At 39.7% G+C, this 18,293-nt stretch overlaps 1 protein-coding gene across 2 annotated transcripts in view; it reads left to right on the top strand.

The window, feature by feature from the left end:
* Positions 1-17,852, top strand: part of RAB12 (RAB12, member RAS oncogene family) — a 40,951-nt gene extending 23,099 nt beyond the window's left edge. The window contains exons 3-6 of one of the 2 annotated variants that reach the window (XM_030552784.1): positions 10,648-10,786; positions 11,323-11,412; positions 14,181-14,285; positions 15,764-17,852. In XM_030552784.1, coding sequence (XP_030408644.1) covers positions 10,648-10,786; positions 11,323-11,412; positions 14,181-14,285; positions 15,764-15,877 — 448 coding nt within the window. In that variant the 3' untranslated portion in view covers positions 15,878-17,852. Of the gene's footprint in view, positions 1-10,647; positions 10,787-11,322; positions 11,413-14,180; positions 14,286-15,747 lie in introns of both variants that reach the window. The other variant, XM_030552786.1, reaches the window with a different exon arrangement.
* Positions 17,853-18,293: the final 441 nt, after the last annotated feature.

Genomic DNA, 18,293 nt, shown 5'->3' with positions numbered 1-18,293 from the left:
GTCCTGGGTGTTTCTATGGTACTCTAAGTGTCTTAATTATTTCACAAATATTAATAAATTTTTCTTCACAATACCAGCAACCTAATTCTGCCAGTTCCTAGCTTTTGAATGATTGACTTTGTAACCTTAATGTTCTTTCAGCATAGGATTTTTTTAATACAATTTCCTATATTGAAAAAAAAACTGAAAAAACAAAAGTTTTATCATGTGGAATCATATTGACCTCCAACTAGGGTTATCAGTGGATTCAGACCTTCAGATCTACAGCATAGACCTCTGCCACTTGGCCTTATGGAGTAACTGGTAGCAGTAGTAGGTTGAGTATATGGATCAGGCATTAGAGGCAGATGACATACACCCTTTGCCAGCGTGTTTCACAGCTATTTGCTGACAGCAGAGGAATGTGGAGATTGAGAACTTCTTTATTTCTCCCTTTCTCTCATTTCTCACCCTCTGCATCCCACTCTGACTGCATCCTCTTTCTCTTCCTTCCTGCCTCGGCATGAACAGAGTGCAGGAGAGTGTCTTCCTGGTCTCAATTCTGGTGCCTGAAACCATGCTGGCCCCCTCAGCTACAGAGGGGAGCAGTTGCAGGGAAAATACTGCTCTATCCATACAATCCTGAACTGGGACAAGCTCAGTCTATAGAAATGGTGTTATATGTAGTCCACTCAGTGCACAGACGCAAATGGAATCTTCTGGGAATTTAGCTGCCAAATGCTATGAATATCTACTGAGCATGTGCGAACTGTGATTTTTCAGATTTGGGCAGATTTCACCCAGTCAGCAAAAGGCACATCTCTGACATCAGTGCAACCCCTCAGCCAAATTTCAAGTTTCTGCTCCAATGGATTCTAGACCTGCTCAGTAATATAGCTGTATGATTTTTTTTAACGTGAGCAAACATTTTCCCCAACCCTTTTCTTCTAAATGGCTGAACCATATTAGCTGAAATATCCCCCAAAAAAGTTCAGTGTTGGGTTCAGCAGGTGAATGTGTGGAATAAACAGTAAAAGTAGTAAAGCTGTCTGGAAGATGAAAATAAGAAATTCCTTCCCATGAAAATTTTTTCATTCCAAATCAGAACAAAAACTTCAAATGTGTTCTGGTTTTTTTTGGTGGGGTGGGAGAGGAGGGAGAGAGAATTTCAGAAAAACTCCTTTCAGGAGAACTGAAATGTAATTTTTCAGCTTTCTGATGCCCACATGGAGGGTGAGTTGTGGGCTGCCTGGGAACCAGCCAAGCAGGTTACCAGGCAGCCCAAGAAGCAGGAAAGCCTGAGAGCTGGCCAGGGGTGGAGCAGGGTACTTAGGCAGCTGGCAATCCAGGTAGGTGAGCGAGCGAGCTGTCAGGAAACCAGGCAGTTTTCTAACAGGTCAGATTCCATAAGTTTTTTATTGAATTGACATGGTCAGTGTTGCTTCTGTTGAATCAGCTTTTTTTGATTAGAAGACTGTTTCATCAGAAAACTTATAGCCAGCCCTAAAGAGAAATCATGTGCTGAAAATATTTCAAGATGCTCATAGAGTTAGGTAGGTATAAAAATAAACAAGCTATGATTTAACATAATTAAAGCTTATCAGCCTTTTTGGGTTTTGGGGAGGAGGAGTTGATGCTTATTGGAAAAAAAAATTTCTTTGTTTTCATATGAACCCAATACACCACTTCAAAAATCTTCTCTAGCTAAAGATTTTTATTTTTCACTATCAAAAAAGCATGATGAAGCCCATTTTTACTTGGGTTTAAATTACTTCCTCTTTCCACTGCCATCCCATGCCACCCTCCAAAAAAAGTTTTTGGTGTGTGTGTGTGTGTGTGCGCGCGCACTTACACATGAAGTGCATTTGTATTAAAAAAAAAAATAGTTGTCTGACCTAAGCCATTAAATCCAAATTAAGACTTTCAGGGGTTTTCTAACAATATCTGATTTACAATTCTGAATCACTGTGTATGTTACAGTAACGAATATAGAGGGAAAGAAGTCAGAATCTTAACAGCATTTGGACATTGCTTTTATGTTTTTTAAATTTTCCCTTGTATGACATCTTTTACATGATGTCCCTCATTTTTATGTCATTAAGCAGAAAGACAATGATGAGTGGATTCTTTATTTGCAAAATCATAGTTAAGGAATAATATCACAATATTTGTTTGTGGTTGCACGTCGGAAAAGAAAGAAAAACATTTTTCCCATTCTCACAACTTTAGTTTGGGATGAGGAGTTGGAAGTGGAGAAATAGCATTATATAGACAAAACACAACATTTTAAAGTGAATTCCTTAAAAAAAAATAATAGGGACACCAAAAATTTTACTTAGCTAGCTACAGTAGCAGTACGTGCTAGGTATAAAAGTACCATAGATGAAAAAGCAATATTTGACATCCAGAATGTCTCAGCATGTTCAACATATTAGACTTAATTCAAGACAAAGTTCACCTCTATCCCGATGTAACACGGTCTTCGGAAGACAAAAAATCTCACCATGTTATAGGTGAGACCGTGTTATATCAAACTTGCATTGGCCCCCCCATTCCTTGTTCCCTGACCGCCCCCTCCAGAGACCCCCGTCCCTAATCACCTCCAGGACCCCACCTCCTACCCTGCTCCCCGCCCCCTGACAGGCACTCACCGGCAGTGGCGGGAAGCGGAGCAGCCCAGCCCCAGTCCGCTCCACTCTGCCACCTCCCAGCCGTGGCACTCAGCTTCCTGTACTGGTGAGTGCTGGGAGGTTGGGGAAAAAACACCCCCCGCACTCACTGGCAGCAGGAAGCGGAGCGCCGTGGCTGGGAGGTGGAGGAGTGGAGCGGGCTGAGACCTGGCTGCTCCGCTTCCGCCGCTGCTGGTGAGTGCGAGAGGACCCCTTCCCCTCAAGTCCCTCCCCAAAGCGACACAGTTGAGGCCAGGGCGAGGGAAGCAGAGTGGGCTGCTCCCGGCTTCCCCTCCCCCCCGCCCTGTTAAACCCCTGGGCCACTCTGGGACTGAGGGGCCCCCCAAAATGCCCCCTCACAGCTTCTGCCTCCTGGACCCTGGGATGGAAGCCCCTGACTGCCCCCAAGACCCTCTGCCTCTTATCCAACCCCTCGGTCCCGGCCTGGCACCCTTAACACGGTGCTCAGAGCATCATGTCACAGCTTTACCGCTTTATATGCGAACCCATGTTATATCAGGCCATGTTATATTGGGGTGTTCTTTGTAGTGTGTAAACTTTTGAATCCTGCCTCCAACACTCAAACTTATTACTTTAGACTATACATATGTGGCTGTTTGGATTTTTGTTTAACTTTAATGCCTGAACCCTGGACTTATGTTCAGAATTTTAAGAGGATACTGTAATTGAGGACTGGCAGTTCTTATTGTTTATTACATTGCATAATACACCTCTACCCCGATATAACGTGACCTGATAAACATGAATTTGGATATATTATGTGGTAAAGCTGTGCTCCAGGGAGACGAGGCTGCACACTCCAGTGGATCAAAGCAAGTTTGATATAACACGGTTTTACCTATAATGCGGTAAGATTTTTTGGCTCCTGAGGACAGCGTTATATCGAGGTAGAGGTGTATTACTAAATCAGTAATCTCATGAAGTGGGGATTGATCATGCTAATGCCTTATTGCCACTGCCTATGGATGGTTTGATAGATCTTCAGACTAAAATAATAAATGTCTTACTAATTATACCATGTGTTAATAGTTCTTATAATTGGAGTATAATATGGATGAGAGCAGCAAAACAAAACTGAATTGTTCCAACACGACATAACTGAGTCATCATAAAAGGTATCTCGATGTTAGAGACTGTGGGTTTTTTAATCACGCTTGCAGAATTTGTACACCCTGAACTTTTGAGTATCCCTGATAGATAGGGCCCTACCAAATTCACGGTCAATTTTGGTCAATTTCACGGTCATAGGATTTTAAAAATAGCTGAAATCATGACATTTACTATTTAAATCTGAAATTTCATGATGTTGTAATGGTAGGGGTCTGACCCAAAAAGGAGTCGTGGGGGAGTTGCAGTACTGCTACCCTTACTTCTGCGCTGCTAATAGCGGTGGCGCTGCCTTCAGAGCTGGGCAGTTGGAAAGTGGTGGCTGCTGGTCAGGAGCCCATCTCTGAAGGCAGAGCAGCAGCAGCACAGAAGTAAGGATGGCATCGTAGGGTATTGCCACCCTTACTTCTGCATTGCTGCTGTCAGGGCACTGCCTTCAGAGTTGGACACCTGGCCGGCAGCCGGCACTCTCCAGCTACTCAGCTCTGAAAGTAGTGCAAAAGTAAGGGTGGCAATACTGCAACCTCCCTAAAATAACCTTGCCATCCTCCTGCAGCTCCTTTTTGGGTCAGGACCGATAACTTGAGAAATGCTGGTTTCCTCTGTGAAGTCCTGTATAGTTGTAGCACGGCAGTTACTCATCACTGCGGCGCCTCCTGTTTGTCATCCGGAAATTAGCTTTTTCCAGTCTCAGAGCACCTCCTGCTGGCCGATTTCTCCCTATCAGTACCTGCTTCCTCGTCTCCACCACCTCCGGCCCCATGTCCCTCCTAGACCCCGGTGCCCCTTACCTGGGGTTGCTGCTCCACAGTAGTGCCCCCATACTCTGGGTCTCCTCTCCCAGGAAAACCCCCCTCCCCCTATGCCCACCTTGCCTCAGTGGGTGTCAGTCGTCATCTAGCCCCTTTCTCTGGGCAAACTGCAGTCTGTAATGGCCACTCATATTGACAAGGGAGTTGGACCTGCTGCCTTTCTAGCCCAGATGTCTCCCTGCAGCCCCAGGACCCCCTTAGGCCTTCTTGCCAGGCCTCAGCCTAGGAGGTAGCTAGGCCTGAGCTCCTCAGCTCAGCCTGCCCCTTCCTTAGGACTGCCAAAGGTACCCTGTCTCTCCCAGGAAGCTGGGTCCTTCTCACTCAGCTCCTTGCTCACAGCCCTCTTATCAGGGCCGGCCAGCCAGCCTCCCTCAGCTGCTCTTACTCCTTTTATCCCAGAAGCGGGGTAACAGCTCTGCTACAATAGTATAGGGCAAAAGCACAGAAAAGACCAGATTTTACAGTCTGTGATGCGTTTTTCATGGCTGTGAATTTAGTAGAGCCCTAGTGATAGAACATTACAACATACAGAAAATAATCTCCTCATCTGGCATTTGGGATCCTTCAGCATTTTGAAATAAGTTCATCTGAATTTGAGAGGGAGGGGACGATATTCTAAACTTATTGCTTCTTGAGGTTATGTGAATTCTATTTTTATACAATCTCACTGTAGTAAGGGGAGAGCCCTGTTAATAAAAAACGTAGTAGATTTTTTTCATAAAGAGAACTGCAGAAATCCAGCACACTTTTGAAATCTGAATATCACTTAGATACCTCCATCATTTGCATGTAAACTTATTCAAAATGTAATTGTGTAACTGTCTTTCTCTTTCACTGTACATGTTTTTCCTGCATGTGAATGGGTTCCCACCAATACTTCAGAAGCATGCCTGACTTACTGATTTGGTGAAACTTCCCTTTCTTTGTGTTCAAATTATTAAACCTCTTTAGTGCTGTACATTATTAGACAGTCAAGTGAGTCCATTAGTTCACTTCTTTCTGTGCACGGATGAGGGACACTAAAGGAAAAGGAGGAAAGAATTCTTTTGCAGCATGCTTTAGAGACAGTACCTATGGATATATTACAAATGAACATTCCACTTAAGCATAGTTTTGCTATACAGAGAAATAATGATAGTTTCAAGTGTAATTCACTGCAAAAAATAGTTTCCTTCTCCTTTTTTTTTAATATTGGCATCAAATTTTGGCACTTGCATTCTTGCTAATTCATGCTACAGTAACTGAAAATAGGACCAAAATTCGACAAATAATTAAATCACACAGTTTTTTAGTTTTATTTTTTTAAGCTTGATTCAGCAAGGAACTTACTTATATGGCTAACTTTAAACATATGGAACTATTTATGTGCTTAAAGTTAGATGTGTGTAAATACCTTGTTGATTCTGAGTGTTGGCACAGAATTGTGTTTGTGTTCCATCAGAGTGCTAATTTTTAGAATAACTGTTTCTCAGGGCTTTAGGGTTTTAATATTTCCACACTATATAACCTCCTTCCTTCCTTTTCCCATCGTTTTAGCTCTTTGGAGGGTTTTTTTTTTCCCTTTAGGAGGAGGAGCTTATATTTATACGGTTGATCTGGATCACCTTTTATTTAACTCTTGAATTTATAGAATTGAAGGATTGATAGAGCAGGAACTTAGTGTTCAATTAAATGAACAAATGCCTTTTGAGATAGCTAGAAGAGAAAATGCAACTGCTTGTGTTTAAATGATTCAGTGTAGTTGTTCTACAAGGTATGATTTAAAGAAATCCAGAATGTGTATTTTTAAAACCACTCAAGTCCAGCAGGACAGTGTTCTGCCACAAATACCATATCTTTACTGATCAGAAAATCTTATCTTTTGACAGTTACTATCAGCTTCCAGCTCTAACCATATAGTAACAATAATATTTCTCTATAGCATTCCTGCCCTCCCACCTCTATCATGTCTGGCATTCAATGTGATGGAACTAAAGGGATTCCTGTGACAGGTTGGATCACAGAAACCCCGTTGGGGCTGCCAACTGATGTGCCAAGACTGCTTCTGCCCTGCTTTCCCTGCCAGCTTGGGACTCCAGCACGCTGTCTTGTTGAGCCAGACGCGCCAGTCTGCTCCAGCACAGACCCAGGGTCTGAACCACGTGCCCCAAAGCTCCAGACTTAACTGAAAGCAACTTAACAAGTGTTCCTGTCTTTAACACTCAGATGCCCATCTCCCAATGGGGTCCAAATCCCAAATACATCTGTTTTACCTTGTATAAAGCTTATATAGGATAAACTCATAAATTGCTCACCCTCTATAACACTGATAGAGAGATAAGCACAGCTGTTTGCCACGCCTCCCCCCCCACAGATATTAATACTCTGGGTCAATTAATAAGTAAAAAGTGGTTTTATTAAGTACAGAAAGCAGGATTTAAGTGGTTCCAAGTAGTAACAGACAACAAAGTTAATTACCAAGCAAAATAAAATAAAACACGCAAGGCTATGTCTAATACAATAATAAAACTGAATACAGATAAAAATCTCACCCTCAGATGTTTCAATAAGTTTCTTTCACAGACTGGACTCCTTCCTAGTCTGGGCACAATTCTTTCCCCTGGACTAGCCCTTGTTCCAGCTCAGGTGGTAGCTAGGGGATTTCTCATGACTGCAGCCCCCTTTGTTCTGTTCCACCCACTTATATAGCTTTGACACAAGGCAGGAATCGTGTCTCTCTGGATCCCCCAGCCTCCTTCTAAATGGAAAAGCACCAGGTTAAAGATGGATTCCAGTTCAGGTGACATGATCACACGTCTCTGTAAGACTTCATTATCCCCTTGCCAGCACACACCGATACAGGAAGACTTACAAGTAAAACAGAGCCATCTATAGACAATTGTCCTGGTTAATGGGAACCATCAAGATTCCAAACCACCATTAATGACACACACTTTTCATAATTACAGTAGGCCCTCAGAGTTGTATTTCATATTTCTAGTGTCAGTTATAAGAGTGATACATTTATACAAATAGGATGACCACACTCAGTAGATTATAAGTTTTGTAATGATACCTTACAAGAGACCTTTTGCATGAAGCATATTTTAGTTACATTATATTCACACTCATCAGCATACTTTCATAAAATCATATAGAGTGCAATGTCACCATTCCTTTGTTTATTGACATGAATTGACAGATGCAATTCTACAAGAGTTATTTGGAGAAATCTCTTCATAAGCATTGAGATAATGTTTTCCATATGTGGAGATTCAGCAGTCTTGACTGGTATTTGAAAGTGTTAACCATGTTGAAAAGTCACGGGGGCTTTGCAAAAAATAAATTTGACTCCTGGTATGAAGATAGGTGAACTTAAAATAGGAGAAAATAAACTGTTGTAATAGTGAATAATAGCAGTATGTAATTTCAGCTGTAGAATAAAGAACACTTGCATTGCTTTAATTAAAATTAGTGTCATTAGTAAAAAGAAAGCAGCCAATTAAATATATAGAGGCAGTCTCACACGTCATTGGAACCAAACAGGTGATATGTTTTTGCTTCTTGTGGGGTATCAAAGTTTAGTGTGGGTAAATTTAGGTGTGTATTTTTTTTTTAAATCAGGAGATAGAAATAGTAGAAGACAGAACTGATTTTTTTCCCTTCACCATTGTATGATCGTGCCATCCTCCAGCTGCAAAATACTGGTCATAATGATCTAGCAGTTTTATTTTTTCACAATTCCTGGTGTAGCCTATCTGAAGCTGAGGCTTCAGTGAACAGTCATCTGCATCGTGAAACCATCTGTACAGAGTTGATGCTAACTGGTATCATTGTGGCAGTTACAGAAGAAAGGCCAAGGATTGACTTGACTGAGCATTAATGCTGAATTACCTGTCAGCCATAGGTGTGATCCATGGAGGTTTTGGTTGAGACTGGGCAGGGGAAAGGCAGTTTTCTCTGCAAATGTATGTCATGTGAATATGCTGTGGATAAATAAAAATTACTTTCTCCGAGACAGTCAGTTTGATCTTGTGAACCTGACACTTTTTGAAATACTCTAAAAAAATAAATAAATAAATAAATAAAAAAAATCCATCCATGTTATTAAAAATGTTTTGCTCCCTAAGGCTTCTCATAATGAAGTCATACAATGCCTGAGTACTAAATAGAGTTGGTTAAAGATTTTTATGCTGGAAGTTGCCCTCTCCCGCCTTGGAAAATACAATTTCATCAATTTAAATTTTTCACAGGGGAAAACATACGTTGTTTTCCCATGGGAAATTTCTAAGTGAAGTGACATTTTATAAATTAATTTTTATATTTCAAATTGGTTAGAAACTTCTCATGGGAAAACCGAAAATCTTTCTACAAAATAATTCAAATGTTTTTAACTGAGAAACTTCTCACAAGAAGAGTTTCTGGTTTTGACCAGCTCTCATACTAAACTTAAAAAAAAAAAAATCCACTAATTTTTGGAGGCCCCTGTTGAAACTCCTAAACCTTGAATCCATTAGAGCATTTTGTAACCTACTTTCTAGCAACAACGCTAACAACAATGAAAGTTCTGGGGTAAACAAGCTTCAGGCATTTTTATCAACTTGTCATGAAAAATCTGCTCTAAGCAGGCTTTTTGGTGATATGGTTGAAAATGGCTCAGAGCAGGTTTTCATGATATGGTGAAAACACCTTGGGTCTTGATAACACAAGGACATAAACTTGCTAGAAGAAGTACAGCTGCTGGTAAATGCACCCTAACTGAAGCCCCCATCACTTTTGAGAGCCAGGCCATAGGTGTGTCCACTTGGGCATCCTGGAGTGAGGTATTTAAATGCCACACTGGAGAGCAGGGGTTTAAGGACCAGCTTTGGGCCCAGGCAGCCCTGCCCAGACAGGCCTGCGCAAGCTGGAGGCAGGGCTTTAAAAAGAGGAGTGGAGCAGTTCAGAGGCAGGCAGTGGAAGGGAGCAGACAGCTGCTCTGAAGGGAAAGTACTGCCCAGGAGCCCATTGCCCCTACCTGACAACACAGACCTGTGCAAATCTACAAAGAAGTCAAGTGACTGAGTGTGCAAGTCAGAGACTAGATTGAAGTGACTTATTCTGTGAAGCTAAAGATGATGGGGGTAGGAAGTGGTCCCAAAGGGGTGGGGCAGGGCTGTTAGTACCCCAAGGTGCCGAGTGGAGCTGCCCACCATTGGGCCCTGGACTGAAGCCTAGTGAGAAGGGTGGACCCAAGAGGACATTACAAGAGCCTTCATGTACAGTGAGAGGCCAGCTGGAAAAGATGTTAACTGTTCAAGAGCCCAGTCCCCAAGTTCCCCGTGCTAAAGGAGAGGACTGGAAACCCTTGGGGTGGAAGTGCTGAAGGACGTGACTGTGTTTCAATGGGGAGATGACCTGCCAACCTCACCCTGACCACTCGGCAGCGCTGTCGGTGAATGTGCACCGTCTCTACACTCAAAATAAGTGGACACTTCAGAATTTAGAACTTGTCTTCAGGCTCACAGTGTACTCAGCTGTATGTGTGCCTCAAAGTCCTACCATACGTCCTCATGTTATTGGCTTGCTTTTATCAATAATATCTGCAGTTATTTTCTGCACTGTTTTTAAAAACATGGCTTAATTTTTTGTTGTTGATATGAAAACTCTTAAATCTTGTTAATCTGTGAATTACTGCTTTTATAGTACAAAGTCCAACAGTGCTAGCTTGATAGCATGCATCCTTTTCTTTTATCACTCTTCCAGGAAATATTGTTTTTAATTTTTTTTCCATCTGTTGATCTGTTTTCATTGGACAGCTCCATTCTCAAGGACATGTAAAAGTGATTTATGGCCTTGCCTTTTCAGTGAAGTTAGTGTGGGACAAAAAGATCTGATATAGAATTGCTTACTACTTCTGATCCAGTTAAAAATCTGGCTTACTTGGTGGTGTCTGAAATTAGTATTTATAGAAGGAAACTTAAAATATGGAATATGCCTGTAGAATGCATGATGTGTTTTTTATTAAAATCCAGTTTAGCTTAGTCTATGCTTTGTGAACTGGTAAAATACTTCCACCAATGTTTGCTGCTACTCTTTAGGGACACAGCAGGTCAGGAGAGATTCAACAGTATTACCTCAGCTTATTACAGAAGTGCCAAGGGAATCATATTGGTATATGATATCACCAAAAAGGAGACATTTGAGGATTTACCAAAATGGATGAAAATGATTGATAAGGTAGGCTCCAACTTTTCTGAAAATAGACAATACAATATATGTACTGCTTTATGTAAGGGACACTATTAAATTACATTTTTGTAATGTGGTTTTGTAATAAACCTTTAGAAGATAAAAAACTTCTGCTATAGATTTCCACTTCATTCTTTTAGCAAGCATTTAATTTTTGTGTGCTTATTCGTATTCTTCTTCTGCTGACTTCTATGAACTAAAATTGCTATCATTAGGGTTGTCAGAAATGTGCATAGATTTGGGCACCCAGTGGTGCACTGGAAAACCATGCATTCTGTTTACCTTCTTTGCATTAAAGTCGCAGTAGTCCCTCTGTGGGAAACTCAGTTATATTTCTCATGCAATATTATGGAATGTGTTTGGAAGCAGAAAGAAATAAGGATATATATCCTTGAGATAATGTTTGTAGAGAGCTTTGATGATACAGAACTCATGCAGGCACATAAGTAGTTTTTACCAACAGTGTAAAAACCTTACATTTGTGGATGTAGTTAACTAGAAGTACGGTATTTTTCTGTATTCAGTATGCCTCAGAAGATGCAGAGCTTCTACTGGTTGGAAATAAGTTGGACTGTGAAGTTGACAGAGAGATTACTCGACAACAGGGAGAAAAGGTAAGAGCAGATGGAATCAAATCATTAACATCCTTTAGCGATGGTGAAAGAAGGTGGTTGTGTGGGCTCATATTGGAGTTGTGAAGAATGTACAGCTGTAGGTTTGGGCTGTGCTGAATGTCTTGCAAGTTTGAGATAAATCTAATGATAGTTGAAATTCCAAGCCAGGCAAGCACTGAGTGGAATCACATTGCCCCTTGAAAAATACCTGACTCTTTGAGGGGAGAGAGGGAGAAATTAATTAGAAAAAAAGGTTTCTCCATTTTACCTAACCTAGTGTTTGATTAAAAACAGTTGTACCGCCTTTGCTATAAACAAGTACCTACAGCAGGCACGATGCTTTGATGTTTCATCTATGATACCACTCTCCTTCATACCCTTAGAGTTATAGAAGACATAGTGTTTTAAGCATACATTATTCTACCAAAATCTGTTTTAAGCTTATGCCAGGTGTTACAGAACATGCCCATATAAGTTTATTTAATGTAAGGAATATCATCTTGCCCTAAAGAAACAGAAGAAATTAGAAAGTACTAACTTGGACTGGGTCCTCAGACCCCCAAAGTAGCATGAAGTGTTGGAGAAATCAGCTGAAGATTCCCCTCACATCCTCAGCTGGTGTAGAACTGACTATGGGCTGCCCTTTCCATTCCCTCACAGAAGGGTAGGGAGGGAGGCTGTGGCACCTTGTGCTCAGGGCCAGCAAATGACCTCTGGGGGCTTGTTACAGCTGGTGTAGGTTAAAGCATCCATTAAACTTCTCTAACATATGAGGGACCAGAGTAGATCCTGACTGTCCAGAGATTAGTGAAGCACAAAATTGGCTTTAAGTGACTTCTGTACTGAGCACAGCTTGGCTAGACTCGAGAATTGGCTCCTTGTCTGATCATTACATACCTATTATTATTGAGTCAAAGTGATCATGATCCATTTCTTCCTCACTGGCATGACTTCTTCAGGAATCTTAAACTCCAGAAAGGAAGAGCATTTTCTTCTGTAAAAAGTATAATACGTGAATTCACCTAATTTCTACTGTAATAATATTCTAAGGGGAACTTATCCATTGCTGGACTTCTGCTTAGGTTCAATCTGCTATTTCATCCTCTTCCAAATTGCTTCTGATCACTTCAAGCTGTGAGAAAACCAGACCATGAAATCAACCCTTGACATCTCTTCCAGTAGTTTACTATCCAGGAGACTAACCATATGTACCCACAATGCTCAGGGTGTGTAAGGTTGGTTTTCTGTGGAAGAGAATCATTTGAATGTCTCCTGAAATTCTAGAAACATCAGACCAACCTGGGAAGATTTTGGAATATGAAGACAGCTTTTCAAAATCGAGGCTTTGACAGTGCATAAAATAAAGATTATGTAACCTGTCATGCTATCCATGTGTTGGAAATGAGCACAGAGGTGCTGCTGAAAGCTAATGCACTGTTGACATTGGTTCTCCATATTGTTAATGGGGTGCCGGGAGAGGGAAGAATTCTTGTTATAATATGTAAAGTATTGTCATGGCATGACTTCTGGAGGATACTGTGGACAGAGCACTGGAGGGGGAGAAGTATTTCTAAAACAGACTGCAGTAACCTTAGGGAAATCCAGATAAATACTAGCTGATAGCTGTTTGATTTAACAAACAAACAAACAAAAGAAAAGTTTCGACTTGTGTTTTTACTTGAAAAACTCCTCTTCTGGTATTCTGGAATTGTTTAGGGGCTAAGTATGTAAGTGCATGATGTGAAGGCATAAAGGGACATGTGAATAATTTGTCCTTTGGAAGAAGTTAAATATGTACCCAAACATTGTCTGAAAATTTGGTGTATTAATGCAGCAGCCCATAAGCGCTGCTTAGCTCAGGGCACTAAGATTGAAAATCTCTTCGCAGTTCATTACCAACTTATATAAAAACAAAGTAAAAAGGATACTCTTAACTGAGCATCTTCTAACTGCAATTTTGAAAATGCTTTTTCTCATGTGTTTGAACCTAAGTGCGTGTGTGTGTATTTTTCTACATGGATGTGTCATAGAATAAGAATTGGTGAGATATTAAAGTTCTGGTGCATGGAGTCCCTGAGAGCTTTGCATTTTTCCTTTTGAATTACTTAAAGCTGAGTGGAGGTGTTCCACTTCAAAGATGATTTTGCTATTTCAAAATCTGATTTCATTCCAATTCAGAACAAATTCTCACAATTTTGAAATCCTCCATGGAATGAGATGAAACCATAGCCCGGGGTTAAGTCTGCCTGGCAAGCTGCTCCAAAGCCATGGAGAATATATGCTTGCATTAATCCTGGCATTTTCTAGTGCTGCTAGATACTCATTTTCAAGAGCATCAACTCCATCTAAAAGCAAATGAAAAGAAGTAAAACAAAACAAACAAATATATGAACTGAAATGTTCTCTGTGAGCTGTGTATTCAGCACACTAAGTGTCCCATTTTTGTATGTCTGGTTTCATGGTTGAGCTAACATTTATCTTTTCATTAATGACATTTCATTATTTGGTTTTCCGTTATTTCTTGATTTCATCTTGACATGGTAAACTAACAGAATGAATGTTTTAAAGACAATATACATTTTTACACACTGATCCCATTCTGTTTTGAAAAGTGTAAAGAGAAAAAAATACCTTGCAGAACTGAAGTTGACTCAAAAGGATCTAATGTGACACTAGATTCAGTTTTGCTCATATTTTGTACAGTAGTTTTTCTTTTAATCTCTTAAAAAAATCCAGCTTCATGTAGTTACTTTATTTATTTCCATCAGTTTGCACAGCAAATAACTGGGATGCGGTTCTGTGAAGCAAGTGCCAAGGATAATTTTAATGTGGATGAAATATTTTTGAAACTTGTAGATGACATCCTGAAAAAGGTAATATATATGTACTGTGGAGATGGGGACTATATTTAACTACTGCTGGTACCACTATTTGTTCAGAGTACATAATGGCAAGTAAAATTTTGACTTAGTTTGGAGGTGCCAGCATGTAGCTTGAGGACCATCTGCTATCCTTCAGCTCTTCAGTAGCAGCTAAACACTGCACGGCTGTTGAAATTTTTGTGTGTGCTTCTCTGCATGGTAACTTCATTTTAGACCAAAGTTCAGTAGCTGACTGCATTTGCCTGCTTCCATTTGTTGCTATATGTTAATTGAGACTGATTTGGGGAATTGACCTAGGACAAAGCAGAAATAAATGTTCATCCTTAAATTGAAATGAGAGATAAGAACTACAAAGAGCTGGGAAAACAAGTAGTCGGCAATTTACATGTCAACTAGCAAGAGAGAATCATCCCTGGTATGTTTGCAGACCAGAGCTTCTGTCTACAGCATAGTCCAGAGGCTAGAGCATCAGAGCGGACAATAGAGACCTCTGTCTTCTGTTTGCTGTGACTTCAATATAGGGGAGTTTTTTCCTATCTATACAATGGCTATAACTGTTATCCAGCTTCGGAAAGGGCTGTGCAATCCTAGTTGAGCAGTGTTATGTAAGTGAGTATTATTAGTATCAGTGTAAATCACGGTGAGCTGTATTTAAAAAAATTATGGTCACCTGATAGAAATGTTACCTTTTGTATTTTCAGATACTGTAAAACAATGCAAATGTTTAGTCTTTCTCTGTGGAAATAGCCTCATTTGTGTTAAACTATGCTTAAAGTCAAATCACTACATTAACACTAGAAGGCAACAACTTCATTTTATGTATATTACTTATTAGTGTACATCTTTAAACCACAGGATTATTTGTGATCTTGAATCTTATCCCGCAATCTGCCATACACAGTTCCTTATAGGTGGTCAACAATACTACTTAGCACTTCTGAATGAGCTATAGAAAAATTAATCAATACCCCAAGAGAGAGGCAAGTATTATCCCCATTTTACAGATATGGAAGCTGGGACACAGAAGACTGAATGATTTGTCCAAGGCCAGCTACATTTGAGGCAAGGTTAGGAATTCTGCAGATTTTATTTGATCTCCCAGCATTGTTTAATTCATTAAATTGCACATGCTTTACATAGATAAAGCTTCTGGAATATTAAAAACTTTAAAATACATTCTCTATTATTGACAAACTGGCTACATGGAAACTTCTCCCCAAATTAAGTATATTTTCTTCATAACATACGATTTGTTCCATGCTTCTATTTGTCAACAGAGCAATACTGTATTTTTAACACTGATTTGTAACTTTTTCCTTTCTCTTTGAAAGTGGTTATTGAAATATTTTGATGTTGAGGTCCTTATGTTAATATTTTAGCTGAGCATTAGTTCTGCAGCTTTTCTTTTCAAATGAAATAAACTAAAAAGTTCAATGCAGTTAATCATTTATAGACTTTTTTTTTTAAAGATGCCTCTGGATATTATGAGGAACGAGTTGTCGAACAGTATACTATCCCTGCAACCAGAGCCAGAAATCCCACCTGAGTTGCCTCCGCCGAGACCACATGTCCGTTGCTGTTGACTTGTTGCTTCATACAGAGTGAGAGAGAGAAGAAAGTGTCTGCACTACAATCATTTGGCAGTTCCGTGTTACACTTTGTTTTTCAAGTCAGAACTACACACTTATTTGTAAATATGCAAATATGCAATCCTGTGTAAGATTCAGCTACAACCGTTAAATATTGCCCCTCTTCCCCAAAATAGTATATTCATTCATCACCGTAGTGTTATAAATATTGTACAGTTTATGGAGAACTGCAACACTCCCAGTCTAGGAGGAGGAGAAATTAAATCTATACTTATTCTTGACATAAATATTGTAATAGTCCTTGTTATTATAAACATGCAAGCAGAAGCTCTTCTTGTATGAAGATAAGTATATGGTGCTTTGCTAACTATTTTAAAGATGAATTTTTTTAAAACTGAAAACTTTATGTACAAAGCTTCCATAACCTACATTGTTTCCTTTAATATTCAGATTTTTTTTTTTAGAGAGTGGGGTGTAGCTGTAGCATCTTCAGCTGACTAGATCTACAGCAAAGCTACGTGTAATTTCCAGCAATCTGTCTTATTTATTATGTTTAATAATACATAGACCATTACTTTGTGTATTAAGACATCACATTTGGTGCAATTCTAAGGGTTCAGTGTCAACTCACACAGTTAATTTTCTGCTTAAACATAAGCTAAGTTGCAAGAAAAGTGGAGATGTATTTTGAATTCTAAAAGACGGTATGAAAAGCAATGCTGCTGTCCTAGACATTCTTTTTAAAAGGAATTTAATACATTTTCCTGTGTTGAGGGAATATATGTGTATTTATCTGAACATCTAGGTGGGTGATAGGGGTTTATGGAAAACCATTTTTTTCCCCTAATGGTGGAAATTATTCCCATCAAGCATATACTGTGTTAGGTTTTTGTCTGATAATGACTTTGTGAACTATATCTTTGGTATCTCTTTTATTACAATGCACTGTTTAGTTTAGTCGTAGTAAATCAGTATTTACATATTCGAATAACTTGGTGTGTCCTGAATGTTGTGGTACTGAAAAGCATTGTGGTCTTTCTAAACTAATGAAATGCAAATAAAATTTTGTATTTATGAATGACAGTGGAGCTGCACCTGTTATTAGAATGGTAAATATACCTGATGGTGAATAAAAGGTAAAATCAGTGATATAGAACAATTTTTTAAAAAAAATTCCTTGTAAAGAGCTGATTCTTAGCCTTTACATTTATTTTTCAAGATAGGAAAAACAAGGCGCATTAATAGCTTGCTTTGAATACTGCACTGTTGGGATGATCTAGCCAAACTGGTATCCTGTCATGGCATGTGATTGCTTTTCGTGACATCTTGGGAGGCAGTAGCAAAACTATTTATGACCCATGTGGGGACAAATGTAAACCAGTCTTGTGCAAAATATAGTTCATAACTACTCTTTTCTCGGTGTCTGAAATATCTTACCAGTTTTACCATTGTTCCACCGTGTACATTTACACAGACATAATAAGGTATACTCCGGACTTCTCCAGTTTCTCATGAGTTTTCTGGAAGGAACAAAGCATTCAAAATAATTGGTGGTAATTTATACTTTGCCCAAAGGCTCTTAGAGCTGTAGGGCTGCTGAACAAGTTATTACATTCTGCACACAGTACTGTGCAGGGAACACATCTTTGGCACATACAGTTTCAACTAACAACAAAAGGAAGCCTGGTTGAAGATTGTACTTATGTCTTCTGCCACCTTGTGCCTAAATGGTTAGCTGTTTTTACATAGTGAACTTGTGGTTTACTCTAATACTAACAGATGAAATCCACCATTTTCTATAGCATTTATAGGATTTCTGAAGGTACTGGGGGCAATACCAAGGAAGGGAAAGTTATGGAAAAATAAGATTTAACTTGACGATTATTTCAGCTGACTTGTTTTTACCTGTATTTAGAAATTTGTTAATTTTTCTGCAATTTTTGAATTTAATAAAAATTAAGAAAACGGACTTAGATAAACTTCTTCTTTTTTTTCTTGTGATTATGTGCTATTGTTTCTTTGTATAATGGAGGCATTTTAATACAAGGCAGTCCCAATTGTGACCTTTGAAGGTAACTGTAATAACTTTCATTTATTAATTGAAAATGTTTCCTGAGCCTTTGATTGTGTTTTTTAAACAATCTGCATTAACCTGATTGTTACAGGGAGGACAGAAAAGACACTGCCTCCTACCACTTCCTGTGCAGCTTTAGGAACAGCTCTGTGAGTCAGGAGCCCTCTAAGCCAGCATTTTTCAAAGTTTGGGTTGTGACCCAGTGCCGGGTTGCGGCATGTCAGGCACTGGGTCGCTCTGGTCAGCACTGCCAACCAGGACATTAAAAGTCCCATTGGCGGTGCTGCCCAGCTAAGGCAGGCTAGTGCCTACCTGTTCTAACACCGTGCTGCGCCC

This window comes from Gopherus evgoodei, chromosome 2, assembly GCF_007399415.2.
Source record: "Gopherus evgoodei ecotype Sinaloan lineage chromosome 2, rGopEvg1_v1.p, whole genome shotgun sequence".
Taxonomy (NCBI): Eukaryota; Metazoa; Chordata; order Testudines; family Testudinidae; genus Gopherus; species Gopherus evgoodei.
This window is presented reverse-complemented; position numbering and strand designations above follow the sequence as displayed.